General features: G+C 38.2%; 1 protein-coding gene across 4 annotated transcripts in view; it reads right to left on the bottom strand.

The window, feature by feature from the left end:
- The window catches only part of LRP6 (LDL receptor related protein 6), a 178,528-nt gene that overhangs the window by 49,823 nt on the left and 109,572 nt on the right, over positions 1–19,133 (bottom strand). For all 4 annotated transcript variants that reach the window (XM_005207028.5, XM_005207029.5, XM_002687783.7 and 1 more), the window contains 2 exons: positions 3,267–3,483; positions 706–995 (listed from right to left, as the gene is read on the bottom strand). In XM_005207028.5, the coding sequence (XP_005207085.1) occupies positions 706–995; positions 3,267–3,483 (507 nt within the window). The remainder of the gene's footprint in view (positions 1–705; positions 996–3,266; positions 3,484–19,133) is intronic.

The following is a 19,133-nucleotide window of genomic DNA, read 5'->3' as shown; positions in this document are numbered from 1 at the left end:
CCTGCAAGATAGGCATTATTTCTGCTTTCAAGATGAGGAAACTCACAAGCCCACACAATAAAGCATTTATTTACTCATTCATTTAACAGATTTTACAGACCACCATTACAGTCTAACTCTGGCTCTAATACAATTTTTGCATATTAGACAAAGTTTTACATAAGCTATCTAAAACAGGTCCAAAAGAATCTGGAAGAAGGAAGAATTATACTCCAGATTTTCTGGTCAAGAGCTCCTCCTTACTGACTCAGTAAGCTTGTCAATATTTATTCTAGGGATGGGAGGGGTGGGGGAGAGAAGGTATGCTATAACTCATAATTGGCATTTTCTACCTCAGTCAGGTGCCAAAAAAAATTTTTTTAATAAACTAAGAGTCAAGTCTCTATAAGCCATTTGTGAAGCATACAAGTGCTTATTACTCTCTAGCTAAGGAAAATGTCATTTATGTATTCAAATAGAATGAAGCAGAGGAAGATTATGTCTTGCAGATTTAGAATACTCAAACTATCTTGCACTAAAAACACTAGAGATACTTAAGAAAATACTGAATGGACCTTCTCCTTGGCTTCCTTTAAAATGTTAAGGGTTTTTTGTTGAACTCTTGCCTATTAAGTATGAAGGAAGCTGTAACAGCATGAAGACTCAGAAATTCTTGAAGCTCTCCCCATTAGTCCTCAGTTTTAATATTCCAATTCTCTGGCTAACCTTGAGTGATATGTCAGTCCAGTAAATCCGGTTGTCTGTCACGTCAAAATCCAAAGCAGAAGCTTCTTTGACACCAGTGAGTGGAATGGCCACGTTATTATTATTAGTTTCCAAAGAAATTCTCCTGATGTCAGCTCTTCGTGAAAACAGAAGGAAAGCCTCTGGGACAATGCAGGTCTTCATGTCACTGATGAGTTCAAAGCCAATGGGGCAGGCACAGCGAAGGCCCTGGGGTCTATAGAGGCAGAGATGGCTACATCCCCCATTATCCTCAGCGCAGGGGTTGGAACCTAAAATACAAATTCATTATAAAAGGACACACAATCGACATAATCAACACATTTTCAATTTAAATGACCAAGCATTTGTTTGACAAAGACATAGGATTATATTTGCTCCCCAATCTAGAGTTTCAATTCTAATCTCACAAACAAGCATTATGAGGATTAACAGGGAATAAAAGACCAGGCACAGTGGTGCAGGCCTGCAGTCCCAGCTACACCAGAGGCTGAGCAGGATGGTTCCAGCCCAGGAGTTCTGACTGGAGCTACACTAGGCTGACTGGGTGTCTGACTAAGTTGGTGGCAGTATGGTGACCTCCCAGGAGCGGTGAATTGGCCCAAGCTGAAAATGGAGCAGGTCAGGAAGCAACAGTTAGAACTGGACATGGAACAACAGACTGGTTCCAAATAGGAAAAGGAGTACATCAAGGCTGTATATTGTCACCCTACTTACTTAACTTATATGCAGAGTACATCACGAGAAACGCTGGGCTGGAGGAAGCACAAGCTGGAATCAAGATTGCCAGGAAAAATATCAATAACCTCAGATATGCAGATGACACCACCCTTATGGCAGAAAGTGAAGAACAACTAAAGGGCCTCTTGATGAAAGTGAAAGAGGAGAGTGAAAAAGGTGGCTTAAAGCAATGGTATGGGGAGGGAGGAGGGAGGAGGGTTCAGGATGGGGAACACATGTATACCTGTGGGGGATTCATTTCGATATTTGGCAAAACCAATACAATATTGTAAAGTTTAAAAATAAAATAAAATTAAAAAAAAAAAAAGCTCAACATTTAGAAAACGAAGATTATGGCATCCAGTCCCATCACTTCATGCAATTAGATGGGGTAACAGTGGAAAAGGTGTCAGACTTTATTTTTTTGGGGTCCAAAATCACTGCAGATGGTGACCGCAGCCATGAAATTAAAAGATGCTTACTCCTTGGAAGGAAAGTTATGACCAACCTAGACAGCATATTAAAAAGTAGAGACATCACTTTGCCAACAAAGGTCTGTCCAGTCAAGGCTATGGTTTTTCCAGTGGTCATGTACGGATGTGAGAGTCGGACTATAAAGAAAGCTGAGCACCAAAGAATTGATGCTTTTGAACTGTGGTGTTGGAGAAGACTCTTGAGAGTCCCTTGGACTGCAAGGAGATCCAACCAGTCCATCCTAAAGGAGATCAGTCCTGGGTGTTCATTGGAAGGACTGATGTTGGAAGCTGAAACTCCCAATACTTTGGCCACCTGATGAAAAGAGCTGACTCATTTGTAAAGACCCTGATGCTGGGAAAGATTGAGGGCAGGAGGAGAAGGGGACAACAGAGGATCAGATGGTTGAATGGCATCATCAACTCAATGGACATGGGTTTGGGTGGACTCCGGGAGTTGGTGATGGACAGGGAAGCCTGGCGTGCTGCGGTTCATGGGGTCGCAAAGAGCTGGACACGACTGAGCGACTGAACTGAACTGAAAACGGAGCAGGTCAACTCTTATGCTGATCAACTGGGAAAAAACGTATGACAAAATTATTTTCCTGTGTACCCATAGGAGGCTTTAAGCAAACTGCATTATTCATACAATAGAAGTTCTTTTTCTGACAGTGTGTGGGTATTAAGTTTAGCCCTTCAATTCAAACTATGAGGCCAGTATTGAACCAACATTTAAAGGTCCATCCTTGCCAATCAATCCAATGACTTGTGTTCTCATTTGTCCCTGGGTAAACACTTAAAGAAACTTCTTGATTCAAAAATTAATCATGGATACCTAGATGGTACCCAGCACTGGGTCATCCAAAAGTATCACTGAACTTGGCAATATGCTGAAAACTGGTCTGGAGGTTTCAGGAACCAGAAGAAAGCGATTTGGAGTATTTCTTCCTGGGATGTTTATTTGGGTTTGACCGTGAGATGTGGAAGGAAGTTGACTGATATTAGCCTTGGAAAGAAGGTAACTGTCTAAAAACTGTTCACTGTCTTCCTTGACATAGCCACTATGAAACATCATGTGATATGAAGTGAAAGGCAACAAATTTTTAAGAAAAATGTAAAATGTACTTGTACCACAAAGAATTTATTAACTTCGTGAGCTTCAACAAATTAAATAATCTCCTTAAAAGAGAGAAGAAAAAAAAAGGTCCATTTCTCATTACAGAAAGCTTAACAGATGATTTTTACATCCACTCAAAACATCAACAATTTACACTGCTGACTTTATAGGCTGCTAACTATATCTTTTCTCATTCCTGGTTCATCCTCTAAGAGAACTGTGAAATTACCTACCAATGACTCGATGAACATTCGTGGCCTTCAGGCCCATGAGGTCAGGGAGCTGATCGATGATGACTTCCCGCTCTGCGCTTCGTTTGTGTACTCTTTCGATGCTCCGCCTCTGCCAGTCAGTCCAGTAGACATAGTCACCCAACAAGGTAAACCCAAATATGTGGGGGATTTTGTCTTCCACGAGCACTCGTCTCCCAGTCCCATCGGTATTCATAACCTTCAAGTTTAAGTTTAAAGAGAAGGAAGAGAAAAAGATGTGTACTTATTCTTTATATATGTAAAAAACGACAAAAACCAACCATGCTTTTGTCAAAATCCAAGAGATCTTAGTTATTTCTATTACAATGCTTTCACAAAATGACAACATGCTGATTTAATAAGAATGATTTCAAAGACTCAACATAGGCTCATATTTAACTTCTATTTCTCTATTCTCTTATTAACCTTCCTTCTAGAAATTCTGACATTAGATTTAGTATGCATCTCCTATATTAAATGACCAAACAGAAGTACAATATTGTCACCTTAAGTTTGCCTGTCCATCTGTCTTCAAATTAGTATATACCTTTGCAAACATTATACCAGTATATATTTTGTTTTACGACACATTTTATTTTATCCTGAGAGTTTTGCCTTTTTAATATCTAAGGAAACAGATTCAAATAAGGTCACACAGCTTGTAAACAGAATTGGTGTCTTTTTTAGGACTCCTCCTACTTAGTATATTTCTTATTTCACTGTTTGAAGATTTTTTTTTAAACTACACATAATGGATTCTCAATAATCCCTCAGTCCTCAAAGGTTCTAATCACAAAACTGTCAGGTGTTTGACACTCTAGATACTCTCTCTACAACCAAGTTTCAAATAACTAGGCCATATCTACAGTAACATGATTAAATTCACCCTGACACTTTCATTACGCACAGAAGCAAATTCTCTAGAAGTGGCAAAGGCATCTAACCTGTCTCTGACACTGCAGAAACACGTACTAATCTTCTGTTCTAAAACACAGGAAGTCTTCCGAAGCACCAACTTTCAAGTTCCCAAATGAGAACATTTCTACCATTTAAAGTGGTCTGGGGATCTCCCTGGTGGTCCTCTGGCTAAGATTGCAATCTCCCAAATAAAGGCCACCTGGGTTCAATCCTTGGTCAGGGAACTAAATTTCATATGCTTCAACTAAAAATCCCATTAGAAACAACTAAGACTCAGTGCAGCCAAATAAATAAATAAAAACTCAAAAAAAAAAAGTAGTCTGGGTGCCAGGCAAATCAGCCTTCAGAAATGTCATTCTGTGGCTAAAAACCTGTACATACAAACATCTGCCACCCACTCACCTAAAAAGAAATATCAGGTATAATCTTAGGCAAGTACTAATTTTTTATCCATAAATTATATTCCATGTAAATCAATACTATGATGCCTAGATGGAATGACAAGCAAATACCTTCTCTCTCCTCTCTAAAAATTTTAAAATACTTGCTGACCTTTCCAAAACAGCCAACTCTTTGAAACAAAATATTTAAAATCTGAGCAAAATTATGCTATACTCTTATATCTTCAACTGCAAATATTGACTTACATCTGATGGAACAGAGATTATATTAAATGTTTATATCTGATACAACAGGACTTCTATTAATCCAACTGAATAAATCTGTCTTTAAACAGAATGTGAAGTAAGCCAGAAGGAAAAACACCAATACAGTATACTAACGCATATATATGGAATTTAGAAAGATGGTAACGATAACCCTGTATACGAGACAGCAAAAGAGACACCGATGTATAGAACAGGCTTATGGACTCTGTGGGAGAGGGAGAGGGTGGGAAGATTTGGGAGAATGGCATTGAAACATGTGAAATGTCATGTATGAAATGAGATGCCAGTCCAGGTTCAATGCATGATGCTGGATGCTTGGGGCTGGTGCACTGGGACGACCCAGAGGGATGGTATGGGGAGGGAGGAGGGAGGAGGGTTCAGGATGGGGAACACATGTATACCTGTGGTGGATTCATTTTGATATTTGGCAAAATAAATTATTTGAAAAAAAAACAAAAACAAAAAAAATAAATAAATAAACAGAATGTTTCTAAAAGTAAAAAACATAGTTCAAAATAATTAATTACTACTCCAACCCCTAATATTAAACACTTTTTAAGGTTAATAATTTCTCCTTAATTTGAGACATGAGTTTAGTTTTTTTATATTCACATTTTCTTGCAACAGACCATTCCTGGATATATTTCATGATGTCTATGGCTTATCTTGAAGTTATTTTGATATTTAATAAAAGTAAAATGACTAAGTGGTCACTTTTGATAATCTGTTTACTTATCTAACTAGAAAGTCATCTCAAGAATACCAGGAACCTAATTCATCTACTTCCTTATTACATCGGTTCATAGCTACGATTAGAGTCTCATGAAGAACTCAATAAATATTTTTAAAACAATTTTTAAAAAGACAGCAGTTTCCTAAGACACTCAAGAAAGCTTCTTAAAAATGAAAATGAAAATGTATAGAACAGTTCTTATCCTCAGATCCTAGTTTGGCCGTGTGCATGAATAAAAATTATCCTTGCTCAAATTTTAAATTCACATAAAAATGCACACTGCAGTCTACTTTGGGAGAATGAATACATTCCTGATTCCCTCCTATAACCAGAGCTCCAAGAAAGAATTTCTGGCCCCATTTTACTACTTACTGCCTGGAAACTCTGATCAGGGTGAAAAATCTTTCCTATATAAGATCTAATTTAAAAAAAGACTAGCATTTTGAAGGAAGGCTTATGCGTGTGTATTTAAAAGAAGTATATGTGAAATTTTATAGATTTTAATAAAGTATATTAGCATATTTTTTGTTGTCTTGTCACTAGTTTGTGTCCGACTCTTTGCGACCCTGCCAGGTTCCTCTGTTCATGGGATTATCCAGGCAAGAATACTGGAGTGGACTGCCATTTCCTTCTCCAGGGGATCTTCCAACCCAGGGGTCGAACCATGTCTCCTGCCATGGCAGGCGGATTCCACACCGCTGGGCCACCAGGGAAGCCCTATTAGGATATTAAAAAACATAATTTAGAATAGTCGTTATTGTAGGTAGGAAAAGCTTATTTTAAAACTTGGTCTTTTTGCTTTCATCATAATATGGAGATTCTCTCTTGACTCTGGTATCTTCCTCTACCCTCCTTGCAAGAATTTCCTCCCAATACTATTTCCTTCCTTACCAGTAGCTCCAATTTCTCCCTCTCCGTAAGGTCCTTCTTTTTTGCCTTTAACACAACAGTTTCCACCATCTTAGAAAGATTTTTAAAAGCTGAAAGATTCCGTTTTTATTATTTGACAGTGATCTGTAACTGCTGCCTCCACCTAACACCACTCAGTCCCTTCACTCCTACAACCGGCTGACAACCTGTGACTCAGACAAAGTTAACTACTGAAAACGATCAAAGACTACTTCCTTGTTTTTCTCAGCTTTTGTTAAGTTTGCCTCTTTTGACTCACTGAAACTCTACACTGGGTTTTCATGGCACAGATCTGATGTTGCTTCTTTTTCTATACAAAGACTGCTTTCTATCTCTTCATTTCACTGGTTCCTCTTTCCTTTTTCAAACCTGGCTGGGGATTTTCCAAGATTTCCTGAGTTGTTCTCTGTAAAACATCATTTAACAAGACAATCAAGTCTTATGCCTTTACTATTTATTACCTTCTGCAGAAAAATTACAAATATGGCAAGCTCTGGTCTAAGGTCTCATTAGTCTCTGCTGCAGTATTTCCCAAGGCATCTCCCAGAAAATGTACTGTTACCTCACCCAAAATGTCATATACGGAACAGGAAACCTATCTCCTCCATTAGGGGCAGGAGTTCATCATCCTATTAGACAGCATCTAACACAGACTGCTGAACAGTCTGTATTTTAGAACCCTAAAATAATAGTTTCTTATAAGTGTACAGTACATTAAGACATGTTTGATTTTATTTTATTCCTAGATTCAGTATTGTCTTGCATCAGCTATTTTACTTTTAATAAATTAACACTAATTTTGCTGATTACTATGCTCAAATACTGGCCTTCCTGTTAAAATTTACTTGCTGATCTAAATGCATACACCAGTTGTCCAATACTGAACTTGTTTTTAAAAATAAAACCTAAATTTCTACTTCAAAAATGCTACAGGATTAACCAACTCTCTTTTTTCAGTTATGTGTCCTGCAACATTCCTGATGCTTCATTTTGATAAATTAACAATTTAAACACAAATAGCTGATTAAATATGAATTCAGATAACAGGCAAAGAATAAAACTGAAAATCACAGGGAGAAATATAACAAAGAAACAATTCCAAAAGATTCTCCTGGTTCACAAAACCCAGCATGTTCTCTTTAGCATTTACTCTTCATTCTTTTGCTCTCTAAAAATCTCTTTATGGGGAAATTCACTGGTGATCCAACGGTTAGGACTCTGCTTCCACTTCAGGGGGCACAGGCTTGATATTTGGTTGGGGAACTAAGATCCCACATGTCTCATGACTCGGCCAAACGCAACAAAACAGAACATCTTTTATGATTATCTAACAATATTCTGGCAGAATTCAACAGATTTGGATTTTAAATATAAACCCTATCACTCATGAGATAAGGCAATTTCTCATACAAAAAACAGGAGAACATATCATGCTAAATTATTTAATGAATAAGACTGTTTACTTATTAGCACAGTATCAGATGTGTAGTACATGTTTACTAAATGCTGTTTTTCCCCTTCGTTGTTTTTAGTAAAATGCTTTAGTCCCTAAAAGTAAATAGCTACACTTAAATGACTACATTTAATTTAGCAAAATATAGCACTTCAAAATAAAAATAAATAAATATAGAAGCATATGTGGAAATAAAAGACCAAACCATCACACACTTTTTAAACAGAATAAAAGCAACAGACCTTTCTGTATCCTGGCAACTAGTGGGAAACTGCAAGGCTGCAGCCTTTGCTCATTTCTAACACCCATTTTTACTGTTTGCTTATGCCCACCACTTCATGGGAAATAGATGGGGAAAGAGTGGAAACAGTGTCAGACTTTATTTTTCTGGGCTCCAAAATCACTACAGATGGTGACTGCAGCCATGAAATTAAGACACTTACTCCTTGGAAGGAAAGTTATGACCAACCTAGATAGCATATTCAAAAGCAGAGACATTACTTTGCCAACAAAGGTCCGTCTAGTCAAGGCTATGGTTTTTCCTGTGGTCATGTATGGATGTGAGAGTTGGACTGTGAAGAAGGCTGAGCGCCGAAGAATTGATGCCTTTGAACTGTGGTGTTGGAGAAGACTCTTGAGAGTCCCTTGCACTGCAAGGAGATCCAACCAGTCCATTCTGAAGGAGATCAGCCCTGGGATTTCTTTGGAAGGAATGAGGCTAAAGCTGAAACTCCAGTACTTTGGCCACCTCATGCGAAGAGCTGACTCACTGGGAAAGACTCTGATGCTGGGAGGGATTGGGGGCAGGAGGAGGAGGGGATGACAGAGGATGAGATGGCTGGATGGCATCACCGACTCGATGGACGTGAGTCTCAGTGAACTCTGGGAGTTGGTGATGGACAGGGAGGCCTGGCGTGCTGCGATTCATGGGGTCGCAAAGTGTCAAACACGACTGAGCGACTGATCTGATCTGATCTGATCTATGCAACTTAGATGCACATTAACTAAAACAGTAAGCACAAAGGAGTAAACAGTTGGACAATTTAATTGGAATATACTTTTTTTTTTTAACTTTACAATATTGTATTGGTTTTGCCATATATCAACATGAATCCGCCACAGGTATACATGTGTTTCCATCCTGAACCCTCCTCCCTCCCTGTACCATCCCTCTGGGTCGTCCCAGTGCACCAGCCCTAAGCATCCAGTATCGTGCATCGAACCTGGACTTTCACTGTTCTATGAGACCCTCACTGCAATCCCCAGAATCAATGACCATACTTACTAAATGCAAATCACATGAAAAACATGATGAATGCTGAGAAGTTTACAATAGGGCCCCTTCTAGCTAAGGGTTACAATCCAATTGAGGAGGTAATCTACATTTATATTAAAACCACACACATACATCCTTCTCTGGTCTACAGCTGATCAGAAAAAACTTGAGCCAGAAGTAGCAGTTCAAATCCACCTCCAAGAATTAGAAGAATTTTGACAAAGAAAAAAAGAAAATGATTTAAGTTGAATGAAAAAGGAATATTTAAATGAATTAAAAAAGTAACACAGTCCAGAATGTCTTGTTTGACTAAAAGAAACGCTTTGAGGTAAAAAGAATACATAAAAAAGGGACTCAAAGAGACAGCTTCAGGCAGATATCACCTGATAGCCAGGTATGAAGTTCCAGATAAGAAAACTACAGAAAACAAGAAACTTATGAGAGCCACTTTAAGGAGAGTGACATAACACAGCTATGTTTCAGGAAGACCTCATGTAGCGTATCACTGTGTCCTGACTGTGCTAAAGATAACTATCTCAAATGCAGAATTATGGTTAATAGGGCATTCCTAGTAGCTCAATAGTAAAGCATTTGCCTGCCAATGCAGGAGACAAGGGTTCAATCCCTGGTCCAGAATCCCACTTGCCACAGAGCAGCTAAGCCCATGCACCACAACTATGGAGCCTGTGCTCTAGAGCCCGGGAGCCACAACTGCCGAGCCCACGCACCCAACTACTGAAGCTGGTGCACCCTAGAGCCCATGTTCCACAACAAGAGAAGGCACCACAATGAGAGGCCTGCACACCGCAACTGGAGAGTAGTCCACGCCCATCACAACTAGAGAAAGCCTGCACAGCAACAAAGACCCAGCACAGCCCCCTCCCCCAAAACTTAAGTATTATAGTTAATAAAATATTTTCAATTTTCATGGGATGATAATGTGTCTGTGTGTGCGGGTCTGAATGTTTGCAATCCCATGGACTGTAGCCCACCAGGCTCCTCTGTCCATGGGATTTCCCAGGCAACGGAACTGGAATGGGTTGTCATTTCTTTCTCCAGGGGATCTTCCCCACCCAGGGATCCAAACCCAAGTCTCCTGTATTGACAGGCAGATTATTTACCACCACGCCACCTAGGAAGCCACAGAATAATAGAGGTCCAAAAAATCCCTTTTCTTGGGGTTAATTAGCCCTGTTTTGGAATTCAGAATTTTTTCTTGAAATATAGAAAAGTTAACACAATGCACACAGCATATCACCTCTACCTGGGTCCAGGGCAACACTTCATTGCCAAGCATAATAATATTTTTGCTGAAAGACATACACATATTCCCACAAAGGAACATAAACAGAGACTACAATTGGTCTTACACTACTTCAAGTCAGGGTCTTTACCAACTTAATTAACAAAAACAATTTTCAGTTTTGAGAGCTTTTTAGATTTCAGAATTGTACATAAGGACTGCAGGTTAGGAGTGCTTTGCTGACCTTTACTCTGATCCCCTGACAAAACTGAGGCTTAGATCAGTGTTAATGCTGCTCTAAGTGCAAGCAAGGGTCTCAGAAAAAAGAAAAAAACATGCAAAGGACATGCTTAAAAGTTAAAAGGTAAGGTAACTTTTAGCAACATCTGGCAAAACAACAAATGATAATCTTTAGAATAGCAGAGTCCAAGGACTCAAATACAGTTCCCTAAAAGCCACAGCTAAGGATTCTATATAGCTTTAGCACATTAGAACATTAGTCCCTTCTAGCTAGCTATTCCTTCTTCTCTCACTTGAAAGGCAAAACTAAAAATCTTTTGTTTGGGGTTTTTTTTGGCGGGGGGGCGAGGAGGGGGGGTAGTGGAGTAAATACAGTACTAACTTAAAGCTAGATGTAGCAGCTCTATTTCAAATTCAACAGTGTAACTAAGATATGCTAAAGACACTTTCAATATAACTTTGTAAGCACACCTATCCCCTTGACTACTCCCCTTAACTATCTTCCCATTCTTGACTGCTATAGCTTTTTACAACTGAGTTGAGTCTAGAATAGTGCTGTCCGAACAAAGTATAATACAACTCACAAATGTGAGTCCTGTGTAATTTAAATTTTTCTAGGAGCCAGAATTTTTTTAAGTTTAAAAAAATATATATTAATTTATTCAAGTATATCCAAAATATTTTTACTTCAAAATGTAATCTTTAGAACTTTTGCTGAGATTTTAATACTAATATTTACAGTCTTCTCAGTATGCATTTAACACTTTAAGCATCTCAATTCAGAGTAACCACACTGTAGGTGCTCTGTGGACATACATGGCCACTGACTCCCACAGTGGACTGTGCAGGATTAGAATTTAATGGTGGTGACTATACAGCCCACAACAAAGTTAATTTATTCCTGTTTTAAATTTAAATTAAACCTCCATCCCCTCTCAAACCTGCCTGCCACCTTCGATGCTGCCCTAGACTCTCAGGCTCGGTAGAACCAGAAACAAATGTTTTCCATTTGAGCTTTCTTCCCTCCCCAGCTAAACTAAATTCTAATACGGGTTAAAATTACTTCAAAAAAATGGTTTCTCATGAGAAGAATGAACAAAACGCTACTTGTTTCATCTTTTATCACATTTTCAAGTTTACATTTCAAAGTACCAGCTGAGATTTGTTAAGAATAAGGACAAAGGCCTGATTTCATTTCTTTCTGGTTATTTCAAAACAGAAGTATTAAAACCACATTTATTGATTACTGCAGATGGTGATTGCAGCCATGAAATAAAAAGACGCTTACTCCTTGGAAGGAAAGTTATGACCAACCTAGATAGCACATTCAAAACCAGAGACATTACTTTGCCAACAAAGGTCCGTCTACTCAAGGCTATGGTTTTTCCAGTGGTCATGTATGGATGTGAGAGTTGGACTGTGAAGAAAACTGAGCGCCAAAGAACTGATGCTTTTGAACCGTGGTGTTGGAGAAGACTCGAGAGTCCCTTGGACTGCAAGGAAATCCAATCAGTCCATCCTAAAGGAGCTCAGTCCTGGATGTTCACTGGAAGGACTGATGTTGAAGCTGAAACTCCAAAACTCTGGCCACCTCATGCGAAGAGCTGACTCATTGGAAAAGACCCTGATGCTGGGAGGGATTGAGGGCAGGAGGAGAAGGGGACGACAGAGGATGAGATGGTTGGATGGCATCACCAACTCAATGGACATGGGTTTGGGTAGACTCCGGGAGTTGGGTGATGGACAGGGAGGCCTGGTGTGCTGCGGTTCATTGGGTCACAAAGAGTCGGACATGACTGAGCAACTGAACTGAACTGAACCTGCCATTACATTTATATCTGCCATCTCCTTGGCTCTCCCCATCTCACTGGCTCTCACTAGGGAGAGGCTAGGTGGTTCCTAAGTATCTTTACTCCACTTTAATATTGGCCTGAAATTTTCCATAAGTAAAAAAAATTGAAAAAAAAATGGAGGAAAGATAACAGTCCAAGGGCATGTGAATAATGATATAATAGTTATTAACAAATGCTATCATTTTTGTTATTCATACAATGTAGGCAGCAATTTATAAGAGTAGTCTGAAGAGATTAAGGGATCAAAAGTTTAAACAAAATGTGACTGTGAGACCTCGCACCTAAAGAACTCTGTATTTCTCTTTATACTGATTCTAAGGATTACTTTGTGAAATCTGTTTCCTTCCATTACTTTTGCAGAGTTGACACTTCTTAGCAAATTGGCTTCTACCCTAAACATTTCTTTAATCAACCACACAATCTCTCTTCTAGGCAAAAGCAACACAGTAAAACAAGAACATGTTGCTTTGTCTCAAAGAAAATTACTATTACATTCTCATACCCAAGGAGTAACAGTTTTGGACAGGTTACTAGGTTTGTAAATACCATTTTAAGCCTCTTTATGTTTAAAATAACAACCCAAATCCTGGTAAAAGACTGCTTGTACACTGTGAACCCAGAACAAATGCACCATTTTAGCAGATTCCAAAAGATTACCCTTATGCTTTAAAAGTTGAGCCAACACTAATTAAATCTTCTGGCAACTCTTGAGGTTGTGCTTCATCGTATTACCTCAGAGTGGTTTAATTAAACTGAAATTAGGCTTCTGTCACTCCTAAAATCTACCTCCAAATCTGAACCAGAGTCTCCAGTGGTTTCAGCTGCTTCAACCACATTGTGGTACGGATTTAACTTTCCGAGGCATTCCCAAATATTACAAACCACACTTAGAATATGGGCTACAACAAGAAACAGATGTGGGTTAACCAGAACATTATCTTCACAGATAGGAGGTAATGGCAAACCTTCTGTAGACATGACATCCGTTTTTGAGCAGTTTCGTCAGCTCATTAAATGTCAACACAGGATTACCCATCTTGGAATGCAGCCAGTCTGCTACCAAAGTTGCTGCTATGCAACTTCTCTTGACTAGACATGTCCGAGAAATAGATGACAACAGGACAATCAGGCACCCATCACGAAATGAACTGGGGGTACTATCACATTCCAAAGGAAATTCAAACGAACCATTCCTCTTATAATAGCCCAGCCAATACTCAAAATTATCAGTGAATTATTAGTTTATATATTATGTATATAAACAATTATACACTACAGAGGTTAACATAATTAATATATATTAATATATAATTATATATATATGACAAATAGGTATCATTGGGGTTGATTCATACACTCCATAGGGTATAAAGTATAATTTCACAGAAATGGCATTTTTGAAAACAGAAAACAATATATATTGATGACAATAACATTTCAGTCACACAGAATCTCACTGGAGTGAGAAGTAAAGAGAAACGCTTTGCACCCAGTAGGGGAAACAGAGGGATATTCTGCATCTGTTTAAGAGAGCAGTAAGAACAAATTCAGTGCTGCATTTAAAGACTTTAACCTACTTCAAGACATTTTAAGTCTGAGTAAATACAAGTGATTTTCAATATGGAAAAAGAAAGTGTCACACTTGCACTAGGTAGTTTTATAGTATTTTTAGAAGGAGTCACGCTTAGAATATCAAACATTTGCAGTTACTATGCTCTTTTACAGACAAGAGCTACAGATTGCTATTGTGATCGGAGCATTCTAAAACAAGAATTACTCAGCAAAACTATAAAATTGAGAACAGATTTTCAGCTGAAGGTATCGTTAAGATGAAAACCAAGACCACCTTAGTCAATTTACTCAACTGCTTCAGAGACACCTCTGAGAACCTCACTGTCCTGGAGCCTTTAATAAACCCTACTGGGAGAAACATCAGCATATTAACAAGTGAAAATTGATCCCTTTCCTCTCACTCAAGAATAACTTATGTACACTCCATTTGGAGTCTTAGTAGGGGAAAAAATTGTCTTAGTAATTAAGGCAAATTACTCCAGTACCAATGAGCATGCCTTATGTCCAGATTCTGGCTTTTAAATACTGCTACTGCTAAGTCACTTCAGTCGTGTCCGACTCTGTGCGACCCCACAGACAGCAGCCCACTAGGCTCCTCTGTCCCTGGGATTCTCCAGGCAAGGATACTGGGGTGGGTTGCCATTTCCTTCTCCAATGCATAAAAGTGAAAAGTCAAAGTGAAGTTGCTCAGTCGTGCCCGACTCTTAGCGACCCCATGGACTGGAGCCTACCAGGCTCCTCCGTCCATGGGATTTTCCAGGCAAGAGTACTGGAGTGGGGTGCCATTAAAAAGAACCATGGCTTCTTGGCACGGGAAATAAGAGAAAGCTGGACTATACTGTTGTTTCAAAAAAGTGAGTTTAAAATGATGGGGACTCCTTACAAAATTAAAGTCCCATATGATCCAGCAATCCTACTTCTGGTACAGATTGCAAAATGGGATCGATCCCAAAGAGGTATCTGCACCTCATATTTATTGTGGTATGGTTATTCACAATAGCCCAGAGGTGGAACCAACTTAAATGCCCATCAAAAGATGAATGGTTAGAGAAAATGTAGTATAGGCATAAAATGGAATATTATTCAGCCTAAAAAAATGATGGGAATCCTATCACATGACACAAACATGGATGAACCTTGCGGACATTATGCTACATGAGATACAGCCAGTCACAAAAAGGTATCAATCAGTTCAGTCGCTCGGTCGTGTCCAACTCTTTGCGACCCCACGAACTGCAGCACGCCAGGCCTCCCTGTCCACCACCAACTCCCGGAGATCACTCAGACTCACGTTCATTGAGTCAGTGATGCCATCCAGCCATCTCATCCTCTGTCGTCCCCTTTTCCTCCTGCCCCCAATCCCTCCCAGCATCAGAGTCTTTTCCATTGAGTCAAATCCTCACATGAGGTGGTCAAAGTATTGGAGTTTCAGCTTTAGCATCATTCCTTCCAAAGAAATCCCAGGGCTGATCTCCTTTAGAATGGACTGGTTGGGTCTCCTTGCAGTCCAAGGGACTCTCAAGAGTCTTCTCCAACACCACAGTTCAAAAGCATCAATTCTCTGGCGCTCAGCTTTCTTCACAGTCCAACTCTCGCATCCATACATAACCACTGGAAAAACCGTAGCCTTGACTAGATGGACCTTTGTTGGCAAAGTAATGTCTCTGCTTTTGAATATGCTATCTAGGTTGGTCATAACTTTCCTTCCAACTGCGTAATTCCACTTAGACGAGTTATCTAAAGTAATGAAATCCTGAGAATCAGAAAGTAAAATGGTGTTTGCCAGGAGTTGTTCAATAGGAATGGAGATTCAGTTTTGCAAGATAAGAAAGTTCGAGAGATCTTGAACAATAATGCACATATAATTAGCACCACTGTATGTTTTAAAATGGTTAAGGTGGTAGCTTTTATGTTATGTGTTTTTCACCACAATTAAAAAAAAAAAAGGACACATGTGAAAAGAACATGGAATCACCTTGATGGTACACCTATTGCCAATTCTGGGATAATCTTTGCAACAACATAATGATGACAATGGAATGTAACCTGTGGAATAAACTGAACATCCATGGGCTCATATATAGAAATATGTATGTACAAATATACATGAATAACTGAATAAATAGGAAAGGGGAAACCTCTTCCTTATGAGAGAATTTCAATTAATATAATAGGAATAATGGAAATGGTGTAAGCGTTCATTTCCTGGTGATCACTATTCTCTGAGTATATAAAACAAATCTGGGTGAAAGTTTTACTACTCTTGCCAATTTTCTGTTGAAGTCTGCAATTATTTCAAAAACAAACAGGCAGCAGAACTCAACACAAAAAGTATTGTACAGGAAACCTGAATTCTATTGTTTTCTTTCTAAGTAGAAAGCTCTATGACCTTTGGCAAATAAAAGAAGCTAATCAGAAAGCACCAAGCACTGCTCCAGTTTAAGAAACAAAACCTGGGTTAGAGAAAATAAATGTTTGCTTGAGTATAGGGAAGTATCCAGAAACCATCTGATGATAATATCTAAACTGTCTGAACATGGCTTTTTTCCCCAAAGACAATGATACTCTGAAAACACATGAAATACTGTTTCCTTACTATCTGCAGACTAATGAAATCCATTGTAACCCAGAAGAGTTTGGGGTTTTCTCCCCCATATTTTAAGAACAACACTGTAACTAACACAAAAATAGTATTATAAATCTCAACCAGACATAAAAACCAAGTCATAAATCAATCCAAAATCAAAAATGAATGAACAACAAAACTAAATAAGTCTGAGCAAGGGCTAGATTAATAGCAAAGCCTCTAATTTCAGTCCTACTTACTAACTACAATCCTGGAAGATTTCAGAAGTTCAAAATAATAAATGAAATAACAAAACACTAGTCTACTGAAAATCTCAGCACAATAAAAGGGATTCTAACTCCTTCCCTGAGATTATTATTTCAGATCATATCTACCAAAAAAACAATCACAGTACAATGAATGAAGAGTCTGGGAACTCAGAGTTCAACCAAAAAATTAACAGGGCCTGCATTATAACATTCTTAACATTTAAAACTGAAAACTACATTTAAAGTGGGGGGGGGGGGGAGACAGACTGAAGGTGAATCCTTTGCTCATTATGGATAACTTTAGGAATGACTATTACACAAATTCCTTAAATAGCTGGTGATAACTTAAGGTGAAAATGCTTGTCATTGTTAACACTGTTCAATGTTTTGCAAATTCCCTCCCAAGAAGTCCCAAAATTGTGGTCCTTGCTATTTATATGACTGTTTACCCTTTCCAAATCTAATAACAATAAAAATAAAATCTCTGTGACCCCATTTGAAGTATATATAATAGCTTCCAAGCTACAGGGAAATAAGCGCCTGAAAAATGTTTTACATGGACTCAATTAACATCTACATATTTGGCAAGCTTCAAACAACAGCTTTCAACATTTATTTAAACCCGTCACACATGTTAATAATGAAGTAGTCCGCACAGAGGTCAATGCAAAATCTAAATGAATAGCTTACCAGAAGTTAATATCAGTAAAACTGAGTTACGAAGATACTGAACCTCCAATACGCCAAGTTTTCCTTAGGTGAGAGGAATTACAGGCACAGTATATAAGGAAAAATTTAAAGGAAAAAAAAAAAGTCATGTCATCTGTGATATACATTCCTTCTTAGCAATTCTCCCAAGCAAAATGCTTTATTTGTTCTTACCCTATGATATGCAATTAGTATAAAAAGCACCAGAAAATGTTAAAGCTGGAAGGAACGTCAATATCATCAGCTTCAAATGATCTCAATGGTCAAAATACAAAGACCAGCAATTATGTGAATTACCTATAGTCACCCAGGTAAATGGCAAGATCATGTGAGAACTAGGTTCAATATCACAAAAGGATTCAATAAAGATCTAGAGATTACCTCCATAAGAACTAAAAACTGTTATAAATTGTAAAGAGGTTGACCTCTCTTCTCAAGAAAGTGGGACACTGAAAGTCAGCACTCCTACTACATGGGTAGAGAAACCAAAGGGACAAAACAGGCACTTGCCAAAATAATCAGACGGTAACTAAAAACAGCTCCCCACATATTAAACGGCTTAATACCAAAACATGAGATGAAAACGTGTAATACGATAATATTTAAAAAATGATACAAGTGCAAGTTCAAACTTGGTCACTAAAATGCTTTCTAAGTACCAACGTGTATCAGACTATCCTAATTTACACAGATAAAATTATTCTAACTCCAAAGTGAGGTAAATGTATCTTGCCTGGTGAGACTCACGGGTCTGTTGCGGCAGTTCAGGAAAAGTATGATTACATCTATCATCAAGCAAGTTTCTCTCATCATAAATATGTGCAATAATTATTTTAGAGCCAAAGTAGAGTGGATAATGAGATGACAGAGCTTATAATTGGATGATGTACTACTCTGCCTACTGCAGATTGTAGAAACAAGTTTAAAAATGTTGTTAGAAATGTACATCAACTTTCATATAGGTATCAAACAGGTAATTTTCATACAGAAGCTTAAAGATGTACATAATCGTTAAGATACATCCCAAACAGAAGAAATATAATGGGAGAGCATCATGTTTACAACTCTATGAATACAGGCCCCAAATCCAGGTGTTCTGTTGAGCTAAGGAATCTAACAGTGGAATTTATCAGTATAATGTTGAGAATACACGGGGAAAAAATCTACATATTCACATACATATATACTATGGTAAAGTAGTAGGAATGGGCAAAGATTCAGATTATTTAAGTTCATTATCTTGAACCTTTTTCTAAAACTAGAAGTAAAATAAATTTTACAGATCAGTGTTATAAACTGGCAAAGATTTAAAAGGAAGAACTTGTTGGTACTTGTCATATACTCAGGAGAGCTTTACCTCAACAGATGAGATGATTAACCCAATAATGATTAGATTATTATAATTTCTTAAGGAGCAATTAATCTAAGAAACAAACAATAA

This window comes from Bos taurus, chromosome 5, assembly GCF_002263795.3.
Source record: "Bos taurus isolate L1 Dominette 01449 registration number 42190680 breed Hereford chromosome 5, ARS-UCD2.0, whole genome shotgun sequence".
NCBI lineage: Eukaryota > Metazoa > Chordata > Mammalia > Artiodactyla > Bovidae > Bos > Bos taurus.
Note: the sequence above shows the minus strand (reverse complement) of the source record. Positions and strands in the feature narration are given on the sequence as shown.